Here is a 14,534-nt window from a genome sequence, read left to right as displayed (position 1 = left end):
TGTCTGGGAATTTCCCCGTTTGGTAAATTGCACAACCTCAGTGAATCCTTCTCAAACAAAAACATCAAGCTCGAAACATTTAAGTTAAGGCCAGCTGTGCTCGATTAAGATGTTATTTTTTAGTTAATGTGGAACAGTTTCAAAATGATTAAAATGCTTTAATTCAATTGCAAACAGAAAGCAGTTTAATTGCAGAGAATGTTGGATCATTATCTGTGCATGTCAACAGTTTTTTTTTAGAATTAAATATTCATATTAGAGAAAATTTGAAGTTTCATCTTACATGATGAAGGAACCATTTAATGCAGGTTTGTTATATAAGACTGCTGTTAACCTTATAAACTGGGAACTGATCTCTCTACTGTGAAGCTGCAGGTGGTTTCATTTCATTCATTTTGTCAACCTGTGAAGACCCTGTTGGCCACTAGGTGGTGTAATTATTTTAAATTCGTGGGGGGGAAATGCACCAAACAGCTGTTCAGGGTATTCGGCCTTTCTAGAGACCCTGAATTGAGTCATGCATGGGGCTCTGGTAGGAGACTCCATAGTTCTGCTAGGAATCTTCACCGTGCACGTGGGCAACGATGCAGACACCTGGGGCCTCATTTATAAACGTGGCGTACGCCCAGTAGAGTTTCTACGCAAACATTGAGATTTATAAAAACCAAAGTGTGCACTGTTTTATAAAAAAAATATAAAATATTTTTGTTACCACGACGTACATCCTGAGTTTCTTCCGTACGCCAGCTTCCATGTAAATCCCACGCAAAGCTTTATAAATGAGGTCCCTGGAGTGGCGTGATTGGGAGGAACGGCCTCCCTGATCTGAATCCGAGTGGTTGTTTGTTATCAGACTTCTATGCTGGTCATATTTTGTCTATTACAAACACCATGTTACATAAGGATGCTCATAAGTGTACGTGGTACCAGAGCACCCTAGGTAGAAGGTCGATGATCGATTTTGTGATCGTATCATCTCGTCTGAGGCCGCATTTTCTGGACACTCGGGTAAAGAGAGGGGCGGTGCTGTCAAATGATCACCATCTGGTTTTGAGTTGGATCAGAGGGTGGGGGAAGACAGACCTGGTAAGCCCAAGTGGTAGTGCGGGTGAATTGGGAACGTCTGGACAAGGCCCCTTTTCGAGAGATCTTCAACTCACACCTCCGGCGAAGCTTTTCTGGCATCCCTGTGTGTTGGGGGCATTGAACCTGAGTGGTCAATGTTCAAAACTTCCATTGCTGAGCAGTGGTGGGGAGCTGTGGTCTCAAGGTCTTATGTGCCTCAAGGGGCGGTAACCCTCGAACGCTGTGGTGGACCTCGGCGGTCAGGGAAGCCGTCCGACTGAAGTGCTTTCTGGATATGTTATCCTGGGGGACTCCAGAGGCAGTTGCAAGGCACCGACAGTGTCACAACTACAGCCAATATTTAGTTTGTTTTCATATGTCTGTTTTCCTGGTTTCCTTTCTTACTCATGTAATTTCATACCAGGCCACTCCCTCCTGCTCTGCACTCCCTGTTAATTGCATTCACCTGGCCTCTCCATACTCACCTGCTCCCCATCAGCTCATCAGCCCCTCAGTATACAGGTCCTTCTCATATAATTAGCATATTGTGATAAAATTGATTATTTTCCATAATGTAATGATAATAATTGCACTTTCATATATTTTAGATTCATTGCACACCAACTGAAATATTTCAGGTCTTTTGTTGTTTTAATACTGATGATTTTGGCATACAGCTCATGAAAACCCCAAATTCCTATCTCAAAAAATTTGCATATCATGAAAAGGTACTCTAAACAAGCTCTTAACCTAATCATCTGAATCAACTAATTAACTCTAAACACCTGCAAAAGATTCCTGAGGCTTTTAAAAACTCCCAGCCTGGTTCATTACTCAAAACCGCAATCATGGGTAAGACTGCCGACCTGACTGCTGTCCAGAAGGCCATCATTGACACCCTCAAGCAAGAGGGTAAGACACAGAAAGAAATTTCTGAGCGAATAGGCTGTTCCCAGAGTGCTGTATCAAGGCACCTCAGTGGGAAGTCTGTGGGAAGGAAAAAGTGCGGCAGAAAACGCTGCACAACCAGAAGAGGTGACCGGACCCTGAGGAGGATTGTGGAGAAGGGCCGATTCCAGACCTTGGGGGACCTGCGGAAGCAGTGGACTGAGTCTGGAGTAGAAACATCCAGAGCCACCGTGCACAGGCGTGTGCAGGAAATGGGCTACAGGTGCCGCATTCCCCAGGTCAAGCCACTTTTGAACCAGAAACAGCGGCAGAAGCGCCTGCCCTGGGCTACAGAGAAGCAGCACTGGACTGTTGCTCAGTGGTCCAAAGTACTTTTTTCGGATGAAAGCAAATTTTGCATGTCATTCGGAAATCAATGTGCCAGAGTCTGGAGGAAGACTGGGGAGAAGGAAATGCCAAAATGCCTGAAGTCCAGTGTCAAGTACCCACAGTCAGTGATGGTCTGGGGTGCCATGTCAGCTGCTGGTGTTGGTCCACTGTGTTTTATCAAAGGCAGGGTCAATGCAGCTAGCTATCAGGAGATTTTGGAGCACTTCATGCTTCCATCTGCTGAAAAGCTTTATGGAGATGAAGATTTCATTTTTCAACAAGACCTGGCACCTGCTCACAGTGCCAAAACCACTGGTAAATGGTTTACTGACCATGGTATTACTGTGCTCAATTGGCCTGCCAACTCTCCTGACCTGAACCCCATAGAGAATCTGTGGGATATTGTGAAGAGGAAGTTGAGAGACACCAGACCCAACACTGTGGATGAGCTTAAGGCCGCTATCGAAGCATCCTGGGCCTCCATAACACCTCAGCAGTGCCACAGGCTGATTGCCTCCATGCCACGCTGCATTGAAGCAGTCATTTCTGCGAAAGGATTCCCGACCAAGTATTGAGTGCATAACTGAACATAATTATTTGAAGGTTGACTTTTTTGTATTAAAAACACTTTTCTTTTATTGGTCGGATGAAATATGCTAATTTTTTGAAATAGGGATTTTTGGTTTTTCTTTACTTTTTTGCCAAAATCATCAATATTAAAACAATAAAAGGCTTGAACTACTTCAGTTGTGTGTAATGAATCTAAAATATATGAAAGTCTAATGTTTATCAGTACATTACAGAAAATATTGAACTTTATCACAATATGCTAATTATATGAGAAGGACCTGTATATTCCACTCCATTTCCTCAGTTCTCTGCCAGATCGTCTAGTGTGTTATCCTAGCTCTCCAGCGTTCCAAATCATTTTGATCCTTACTGCCTGTTCCCGGTTCGTTCTGTATTTTTTGGACCTTGGACTCTCCCCTTTGCCTGCTCCCCTGGACTTGTTTGCCTCACCGTTTTAGCTGGTTTTACATCTTGATCTCATTAAAAGCCTTTTGTGAACCTGAACTGTTTTTTCATGTGTCATGCTATTGGGTTCTCGTCTGTCTATCCCAGAAACCTGACAGACAGGCCTGAAGGGCTGCAGCCTCTACCGTGTCAGTGGCAAAGCAGCGGGTGTGGGAGAAGAGAAACCATGGAGAAGGACTTTCGGTCGGCACCAAAGTGTTTCTGGAAGACCACCCGGCACCTCACGATGGGAAAATGGGGAATCATCCAAGCTGTGTACAGTAAGGATGGGACGCTGTTGACCTCAACTGAGGAGGTAATCGGCTGGTGGTACGAGCACTTTGAGGAACTCCTGAATCCCACTAAAAAGCCCTCTATGTGGAGGCCACAGTCGCAATAGATGCAAATTCCCAGAGATTCCTTGAGTAATCCTCAAATATCAATAGGTGACTAAAAAAATCAGTTTTGGCTGGGCTCTAGATTCTAGCTGTCATCTATTGGTTGGATATGTCATATTTACAGTAGGACAGATTTTCTGCAAGGTTTTATCTCATAATTTCCTGGTAGATGAAATTTACAGAAAATATAACTGAACAATTTAAATAACATAGGGAATATCAAAACATAAGGCTACGGTTCGGGGAGGAATTTCACATCTAAACTTGTGGTTGTATCCCTGCATGTCTCTGCAACCATTGCTTTATCATAGCTTTAAGTGAGAATAGCAAATTATAGCCTATTAGGCCTAATGAATCAATAACATAAATTATAAATATGATTCACATCATCCTTGCTTTTAGCTTAATGATCAGCAGTGGGTTAAGTTTCTCTCTATAGCTTCCAGATGGGGGAGGTACTTCTGGGAACAGTTTGGCGAAGTCATGGACATATAAAGAGGGCAAAGTTCAACTCCTTCCTGCTCTTCCAAACAATAACTGTGCAACAAAGGTACAGTTGGACAGATAGGGTTGGGTGGAGTAGGCTATAGCCGCTTAGGTTTCACTTCTTCTATAAAAGGAAAAAACAGGTAGGCCTAAGTCGTTTATTTTTAATTGGCTGAAAAAATTAAGATACATTTTCCCTGCCCGGCACCGAAGAGTATCGGCAGCCTAAGTGCTGGTGTTACTTAATGTAATCAAGTGCGAACCCATTGAAGGGTATTTATAAGCTCGTGTCAACTTGTCAAGAAAGTGAAGTCTTAATCAAATGGGATATTTTACATTCAGTCTATGGATGGGGTGCAAGAGGATTATTAAGCAAGGTGTAGTAGTGTGTACTGTACTCTGTGTGATATTAATGTAGGCTATTTACTTGATCAAAATGGGGTGGACAACAAATTATAGAAACATCTGTAGCCTCCTTACCATGGCTACTGTAACCTTACCTAGGCCTACTGTTACCCACTTACACACTACTTGCACCGATTTCATAATCAAAGCAAGACTCAGTAAGTATTAAGATCCACATTCATTCATTCATCCACATTTACACATTCTCTTGTCTCTTTCACTCAACAGGTGATATCAAGATGTCTGTGTCAATGACCAGGGATGATGGGGTCACTGTGTTAACTTTGACCTCTGACCCCGAAAGTGCTTGTCCTCCACTGTGCCAAATCCTCGAAAACCTCTGCTACAGCCCCGTGTTGTGCTCCGTGTCTCAGCACCTGAGGGATGTCCAGAGAAATTCTCAGTCAGTACTCGGGGTGAGTTTACAACCTGATATGTTCGATATGTTTTTTTTAATTAAACAAGTAAATCATTTGATTAGAGAATTGATTTAAAACTGAATTGTTGAATTGTTTTCACTTTGGCCAGAAGCTGCACGTTATTTTCTTTCATCACACTTCAGTCATATGCATTACATTGTCACAGCTCTTGTAACCTTATGGGAGCTTCAGTTAATATTCTGTTAATATTGGGAAGCAACATTAGAAAAACACAAGTAATTATAGAGTCAATGTATTCATAACAGTATGCTCCTCACTGCAGAGTTTTTCTGTCACCTGATATACCTGCTCTATCATACCGTATGTTTGTTGTTCATACTTCCTCTCCTCCACAGACTCTGCAAATTATGGTTGGGTTGCTCAACATCGGCCTTGGAGCCATCCTCCTTTGCAGTGGCAGCGCGTCTGGGTGGCAAATGGAATACACCAAGTTTCCTTTGTGGCTCGGAGGATCGGTAAGAAGTCTCTCAAAGATAAAGTAAAATTAAGGCACATAAAACTTTGTTGGGGCTGTTCAGTTTATTTCACTTTGAAATCAACGAAAAGCACAAGAGATTTCACAAACTGATAATAAAGGATCAATATCACCTCCAATTCAGATATCAAAAAGTCTGATCCTTTTTTACTGTGCTGTTTTTTGTTCTCCCTTAGCCTGCTAGGGTTGCACAGCTATATCAAAGCTCAGATAGATAGATGTATAATTAAAACAACAGTGATTCTTGAGAAGCGGGACAAAAGACCGTATTGCAATAGTATCTGCTGTTATGTTTTTTTTTTTTTTAAATGTTAGATGTTATTAAGGATTAAGAATATAATTTCTGGAGCACAATTATCTCCTTAAATTTAATTTCATAATTATTATTTAAAATATATGACACTTGTTATCTTCTCACAACGACCAAAACAGTGTGTTCACAGAGAAGGGTTCAACTGTATATTATTTTGATAATATTGCATAATGATATCTCATAGTTATTGAGGAATGGTTGGTCATTTGTGAAACTCTTACCAGTCACCTAACATAAGAATGTGTTTGGAAATTTGAAACACATCTTGATTGCTGTTAATTTTAAAGTAAAAATTGTTTTACACAGTTCAATTAAAGAACATAATATATATTCATATACATTTTGAAAATATTTTTTGTGGCCTCTGTCAGTCTTGGTGAATATTTGTGATCACTATACATCTCATGGGTCTAGCATAAATTGAGGGAAAATTAATTTGTGTTTTTGGTGTCTGACGGTGTTGACACAAAATAAGGAATGGCAAGGTAAAAAGCACATTTAAAAAAAAAAAAGGACAAAAGCTGGAATAAATGTTGGATACATACTTGTAATTTAATTTGCCTAAACATAGGGTTTGTATTTTTTCAACATTACATCCTGTTTTGTCCCACTTCTCAAGAATCACTGGTAAACAGTACTTTATCTGTGCTAGATACATTTTTAGCAACATTTTATATCTTCCCAGATATTAAAAATGTGGTATATTAGTGTTGGTGTGGAAAATGGAAGATAACATTTTTTGTTGTAATGTTTTTTCTCTAGTTCATGTTCTTTGGCGTTGTTAACATTTTGTCTGAGAAGTTCCCCAGTCCATATCTGGTGAGTTCTGCTTTATAACATCTTCATGTTACCTACAAATACAAATATTTTCAAGATAAATAAAATAGACGATAGTTTTCTTTACTTGGCACATGTCACATATCCCTCAACAATATCCCCACATTGTCTCACATGTATAAAGTTTGTATGTTCATTTGGAAAGGGCATAATAAAAGGTTTGTGACATGGTCCATGCCACTTTGGCAGAGTTTGTTGGGGTCATTATAATCAGTAGCCACTAGCTGCCCATCAGTTTCCATTGCAGAAATAATAATGATAATAATCAGTGTTAACAGGTGAGATTTTCTATGACTTTTTCATTATGCGAATGTTGCCTGTATATTGTCTGTCGTGGTTTTGTAAAGCCTTTTTATTTTTAGGTTATCTACAATTTGATTCTGAACCTGTCGGGAGTTGGTTTTGCCATTGCAGCCATCGTACTCTACAGCATCAATATCACTGAAATAGGTTTTGGTTATAATCCTGATTGGGATCCCATGAATGAAAAATGCATTTGGGCAGAAAAACTGGTAAGTGTGGAGTCGAATCAGTCAAAATACAAGTTGTATAACTGATGAGTGGGCTTTAACTATTTCACAGATATTGTCCTCAAAGTTACCATCCATGATACTTCGTACAGAGTTTATTATGAAACATTTATCATTTTTCATTGGACGAAATGGCCGATTTGAAAATTTTGTCTCGGGAAAAACTGGCATTTTTTGCCCAGACAATTTCTGCAATTTCATAAAAAATATAGGGGAGAACGGGGTTATATGTCACACGGGTTGGTTGTCACAATCGTTATATCTCGGAGCCAGAAGGCGCTGTCTGTGAAATTTTGGTATGTAAATATCCAGAATTGGGATCAGAGGTCACCTACTTAGTCTTCCTTGGAGTTAGACTGCTGAATTTGAGGTGAGAGGACTGTTTGTGTTTTTCATGTCAAATTGAAAATATTTAGCTCCTCAGTATTTTTCTACTAGGCTTTTACACAATGGGTTTATAAAAAAAAAGCACTTGTTACCCTAAAAAGTGTGAAGGGTAAGCCATAGTTAAGATTTTTGTTAGCAAGCTAATTAGTTGTCAGATGGTTGTTGGCCTTGATGCTAGCAAGAAATTCAAGTTGGGGTTGGTCAACACATTTTTTGGGGGGTTGGTTGTTATCCAAAGGCTGCAGCCAGAAAAGGAAACCAATAACGAAAGAAATTGTCAAGCTGTATCCTCACTGACACCCCAGAGAAGGAAATAATAGAGCAGTAAAAGGAAGCTAGCATGCAAAAGAAAAAAGGGCAACAAAATCAACACAACCCAGTGCATCCCAAACTAGACCAGCTGCCAAGGCTACTGCACCCCAGCAGGAGAAGAAGAAACAGTAAGTTATGTAGGCAAACGTCAAACTTTCAAATTTAGTTCTGCTTTCTTGCCTTCTTTTTAAGATTATTCCCATTAAAGGTGCTGTAAGCACAATGGTTCTTTTAGCTAACTTCCTGTCAGTTACTGCAGTTAGCGGTCCCCTCGTTCGTCCCTAAGTCACCACATTAATGCACTGCGGTCTCATCATCTCAGATCCCTAAGTGTGATAAAACATGATTAAAAACCATCGAAACAGACATTAGGAAGGATTTTTACCTGCTCCGCCATTGTAGGCACATAAACATTCCCCCATCTGTTGCTCTGGGGTGCACCGGCAGTGAGACCATGAGTGATACGGGTGTCGGTTTGTAGCGTTCTCTCTTGTGATTGGATACAAATTTCGGGATCCTCCAATATGTTTATTTGCCGATTACATGCAGAGCAGCTGAGAGATCGGCTTTATGAAACACCTTAAGCTTCAATTTAATGAAGGAATGACTATTGAAAGATGTTTAGGTGATGAGCAATTCTCACTAGAGTAAAAAGTGTGCCTACTAGCCCCGGTCTCCCCTATATTTTATTGTTTTGACCGGAGTAAATAAACTATGGGCAATTAGAAAGATAGCAGAATTGCATTCCCAAAAAAAAACCAACATCCCATAATTATGACTTAATATTTTGCAATTATAAGATCCTGATCTCATTTGGCGTCAAAATGTTTAAGAAATATGCAGTTTGACATTTGCCTCAAAGCAATGTGATTGTGTGAATGGAGGGCCATGGAAACCTGTATAGTGGAGTACGCCATGTTGGTTGTTTGTTTTGTTTTGTCTTTTGTGTTCCTTTTTCGGGGGGTTTCGTGTGTGCATGTGCAAAAAAATAATCTATATAAAATAAATATATATATTTTTAAGAAATAAAAAGCCAAATTTGAAGGAAATGGATCAAGTAACGTCTGAGTATACAGTATAGTTATACTTTTCTTAAATCTCTTTTTTTTATTAAGATTTAAAAGGTAACACTGTTTTTTGTCTCTTAACAGAAACTTTCTCGGGGCGTGAATGCCGTGCTGATCATCCTGTCTGCTCTGGAGCTCTGCCTTGTCATCAGCTCTGTGGTCATGGGGATCAAGGCTTTGAGGAGCAATAGGAGAAGGGAGGAAGCAAGGTAGAGTACGCAAAAATATATCTAACTTTTAACCTGAAACGTTGACTGAACCCAAATTCTCTATTTTATTTTTCTGTTGCTACTTTTTTCACGCCACTTTTGCTTTGAATGTTTATTTGCTTTATTGATGTTATAATTATGTGTTAATTTATTTGTCTTATACTGTAGAACATTGATGACCCAGGAGGCTACAAACCACTGATGGACGAAGTCACCAGTAACCCTGCAGCCTAAATGGAAATGCTGTTTCAGTTAACTGGAACTAAAATCCTTTACATGTATACCAGTGACTGTGGGTACTGTAATGCCAATTATTTACACACAAAATGCAGATGGTACAATCTATACCAAACTTCTGCTTAAAATATTTGCACTTATATTTGTTCTAGTTTGTTTGTGATAATGATCTACGGTACGTTGGAAATGCTGCTGTCCACTAAACTCTTTGTTATTGTTCCCTTTGATTTTCTTTTGAATAGTGTGCCTCACAGTGGGAGGTTTGAGCATGTGTGCGTTTGTCCAATGGCTTATTATTGTTTGCACTATTTATCCATTTAAAAAGAATAAAGGCAGTTAAACGATTGACTGTTATATATTTCAATATTTTTATTTTGTGCTGTGTACTTTGTATGACACGTACAATCCTGAATGAGATTGTATCACTTTGTTTACTACTTTGTGTACAAATTTGAAAGATATAAAGATAAGATGAGGTGAAAGATGTGAAAATGTCATAGTCCTCTGTTTCTAAATGTTGTTTTGGACCAAATGCACCTTTAAATAAAACAATTAAAGTTGTCTACTCAGTTGTGTTAGTACTTTTTACCTTACATAGAATGCATGTACTTACTATGTATGTGCTTTTACTCCTGTGTTACTGCAATTACCGTACCCAGACATGGATTTGACCAAATGTTCATACTTCCTGGATTATTTCTCTGGTCCAGCGTTACATTCACAGATCCTGGATTCTTTGCTCCTCCTCTCACTGAGTTGGTTGTGTTTGGTGTTGTGTATTGTGTCTGGGAATTTCCCCGTTGATAAATTGCACAACCTAAGTGAATATTTTTTCAAACTCAAACATCAGGCTGAAAACATTTACTGCAAGGCTGTTGTTGATTTATAGTATAGAAAATGTTGGATCATTATCTGTTCATTTTTGTGTTTGCATTACATGTTCAAATGAGAGAAAATTATAAGTTTCATCTTACATTATGATGGAACCATTTAATGCAGGTCTGTTATATAAGACTGCTGTTGGTAACCTAATAAACTGGAAATTGATTATTTTCTTTATTGTGAAGCTGCAGGTGGTTTAATTTAATTAATTTCTACAACCTGTGATGACCCTGTTTGCCACTAGGTGGTGTAATTCTTTTAAATTCATACTTATGCATCAGTTCAGCTGCTGAACTGACTTTTTTTCCTTTTTGCATTGTAAACCATTTCTTGAAATTGAACAAACCTACCCCATACTTTCACACATGACTAAATGCAAAATAAATATTGGATCAAATACAATACTATTGAAGATATATACGTTTTTAACCCCTGGCAATGAATTTAGAACATTAAGTTATGAAATAATATTCAGCATTTGTGAAAGCTGCATGCCATTTTTAAAATGTATTTATAAAAATATGTTGTCGAATTTTCAGCCTTTAAAGTACAAAATACATTTGCATTGAGAGGAATGCTGGAGGAGACGAAGGACACTGACAAATAATTAAATGTAATTAAAAACTAATGTTATTATAGAATTTGAGAACCAACTCAAAACGCGTGGGAAAATCATAAAGAACAACACTGGTTCATGGTGTTTTGATTGTCCGTATTGAAAAGGAAAACAAAAGGTGATTGGTTTAAACCAAAAGTTATTCTCAGTTTGTGTTGTCTGAGAGAAGGATTAGCTGAGTCAACCTGATGGCATTGTGCATGTTATCTTAGTCCATCTGTTTCTCATTTCTTAACTATTAGTCGCTCACTCATTTGTATGTACACTGATGTTGCCACCAATCTGATGCACTTAGATTAACAACGCTGAATCATTGCTTTGAGTTTCGAAATGAGCAAGCTCCAATTTGGTTTGATTTTTTTTTATTGTACAGATGGTTCTACATAAAAGTCATTCTAGATTTATTCAGACTTGATTCTACAATAAAAGTAAATCTGATGTTACTGTAGCTGTATTGCTTATATTTTAGGGTGAATGTAGACACAGTATGAACCTGAAGTACTCTGAGCTGTGATTCAAACCGACAACTATCATTAAATTACATTTTAATTAGCCCAAATAACACAATGTGTTTAACCAAAAAACCAAGCCACGTAACTCAATTTGATTCTTCTTTTGGTTTTGTCAGTCAAACTAAATACGTAATCCCTTTTTATGGAAATCCAAATTACCTTCCAAATAAATCAATAAATGTTGTACTTTTTACCTACTGTGACATATGATAATGAAGGGAAAGGTTTTATGCAGAGATACCCTTTTCCAGAACACAAGTGTTATTGTTGGAAAAACCCTAGACCCATGAATGTCTGAACATGACAGCAGCACCTGTCATATTGTTTCTGTTCTTATTGAAATTACAGCAGGTGCCTCGAATGTGCTTGTTGATTCATGTTAAAATTCCTGTTGCCCAATACAGTTCCAAACACACAAAGCGGCTTAAGGCAGAGCCACAGGTATGTCTGTGTTTTTCATGCATTTTCACTCCTGATTGATGATGAGGCGTAAGATGTCGACGTCACCCGCATTTAAAGGTATACAGCTCCCTGGGGCCAAAATTCAAAAACACACACAGGACTGGAAGTTGGTACTTGAACTAATTGCTTGATAAATCCTTTCAAATATTGCCTGACATTCGATATTAAATACATGTGTCATTGTTTGTTATGATATTGCAAATCAGATATTGGAGTCGTTCCTCACATTGTTTCAAGAAGGCAAGTGGTTAGAAAGAATCTGAGAGAGCTTCAGGTTACATTTTTGAAAACAATACCTGACCCACTACAGCTGTGAAACCACCTGGAAGCTCTGATAGTAGAGGATTTTCCATGAGTGAGATAGCCTTGCCCTTGCCGCATAAGCTTGTTGGGTCTTGCCCCGACATTGGTATGCACTGAGGGAGCACACAGGATCACAGTAACACGGGTGATGAAAGGGGACCAAAAGCTGTGGAGCAAAAACATGGTGTTTGGGGACAGAGATTACAAACTGTGACCAGTGCTTGACATGGACATCTGATATCTTTCCTTCTGGAAACTCTCAAGGATAAAAACAACATACAACCCTTTAAACCATTGCGTAAACAACAACAACAACACCTTTTGAAGTAATATAATAATCAAAAAGTTCATCCATAACCTAACCCCTAGCTAGAAAGACGTAACTGAAAGCTATTGACGATGACTCCATTTTGATGTAGGCTGCAGCGGGTGAGCCACAAAGAAGTCCTTCAAACAGTGATCAGGGATGCAAACATGGGCTCTTCGTGGGCGTGTATGAGTTACTGACTAACTTCATTGGGTTTCCTTTGAAGTCTTGTTCACTTCATTCAACATCAACAGCCTGTTTTCAGGTTCCTGATGAGAGAGAAACCCAACATATTTGTCTCCATGTCTTAAAGCTGCATTCAGGGCCCTGAGTGTATGATGCCTCTGAGAAACCTAGCCCCTCCCACACACCATCCGAGTAAATTATGTGATTCTTTTTTTTTTTTTTTTTTTTTTACCAAAATGACCTGCCATGCTACATCCATTTAGACTGAATTAAGTCCAGTGGTAAACCGAGGTAACGAGTGGCTGTACAATGTATTCCTGCAAGGCGGGCGAATCTTATCGCTGCCACGGGATGTTTTTCTGCGTTCCTGAGGTCACCTGATGGGCCGCGCTCAATGCAGGGCTGTGTGACCAAATCATATCCAGGTTATTCTGGTCTGATTGAAAGCATCACTTCCCTTATTCAACTGTTGTTTTGCGTTTTAACGTGAGCAGCCCCTTTATCCCACCTGGGCGTAGACACAAACTGGCCTGTAGAAAGAGAACAGACCCGAGAGAGCGCACCAAAAACATCTCTTCAAGGTCCATGGTATTATTTGTCTATTATGTATTACACTGACTTCTCCCAAACCCTCCTACAGAGCGATCTGATTGATAATTTTGTAGTTCCATAGAATTATAAAAATATGGGTTTAAATTATCATCGACTCACTAGAAGCATTGATTTCTCGTGATGTGTGTGTCTTTATGTTGGCCTACATTATTTGTTGCTTATTATGAATGAAAAGTCTTGATGTTGTGAATTATTTTTCTAATGGTACCCATTTACCCCATTACCATTCCTTCAAGGTCAAGGTCGAGGTCAAAGGTCAAAGTGTTAGCAGGAAGCTGTTGTATCCAGTGGAGCATTTAGCAGCTAAAAAGCTAAAAGTCTTCCTCAGTCCTTGGGGGAGACCAAAACAGGGCTAAAAGAGAGGGAATATTTTACTTTTATTCATCAAATGGAAACAAACACGACTCAAAATTAGTAAAAGGGTTGTTCTGTAACTGCAAGTTGCATAATGAGGCAACATGGCTTTTCTATCAATTTAGCCAAATCAAGAGAGCAATGGTTTGTGTATGGCTTGTAAATTGCAATAGTTTGTCAATGTTGATAATTGTTAGGCCCTTTTCTCTCAGAACTGCTGATGAAGCATTGTGTGGGCCTCAGCTGACTGAGCATTTGATGTAAGCGGGTCAGGTGCCAGTGGAAATTTGGAAAGCCCTTGTGAGAGATTTGCTTCGTTAAGAGGCAAAGGAAAAGTTTAAATTCCTCCTCTCTCAGTCTTGTTCCATTGGCAAACAGGTATCCAGACAAAAAGGCCTGTCGACTCTCCAAGCCTTCTTTGGTAATCGTATTATGTTTCCAGACATCAAAGGACTATCTGAGCACCCCTTGCCCAAATTTATGTCATGACGGAATATTTGATATTTCTTATGGTGGCACTTCTCAAAATCCCATTACTTCTGTGGGTTTCTTTACTCCAAACTGGAAAGTCCATGTCATTGTCCTTGTTATTGTACATTTGTACCACATTCAAGTTTATTTTTGCTGCCTGTTCTGGTCGCCTTTGTTTGAGTGTTTTTTAAAATCTCTTTTGAGTCTGTTTTGTCTTGCATTTGATAAAGGGAATGTATAAATAAATTGAATGATCCTGGACAGGAACTTGTGTATGAGTAGATGCAGATGCAGAGAGGGCAATGTCACCAGACCAAAGCTCACACATTCATAAAAACAGATCAATCCATCACCTCCAGGGGCGCCGTAAGTGGTT

At 39.1% G+C, this 14,534-nt stretch overlaps 1 protein-coding gene across 1 annotated transcript; it reads left to right on the top strand.

The window, feature by feature from the left end:
- Positions 1–3,544: 3,544 nt before the first annotated feature.
- Positions 3,545–9,418, top strand: LOC307259705 (uncharacterized protein; the record flags this gene model as incomplete). The annotated part of the gene is made up of 7 exons (XM_080039650.1): positions 3,545–3,638; positions 4,875–5,062; positions 5,422–5,541; positions 6,637–6,693; positions 7,074–7,223; positions 9,092–9,216; positions 9,385–9,418. 7 exons carry the CDS (start codon positions 3,545–3,547, stop codon positions 9,416–9,418), a joined length of 768 nt encoding a protein of 255 aa, XP_079895776.1.
- Positions 9,419–14,534: the final 5,116 nt, after the last annotated feature.

Source organism: Ammodytes marinus, assembly GCF_949987685.1.
Source record: "Ammodytes marinus genome assembly, chromosome: 13".
NCBI lineage: Eukaryota > Metazoa > Chordata > Actinopteri > Uranoscopiformes > Ammodytidae > Ammodytes > Ammodytes marinus.
This window is presented reverse-complemented; position numbering and strand designations above follow the sequence as displayed.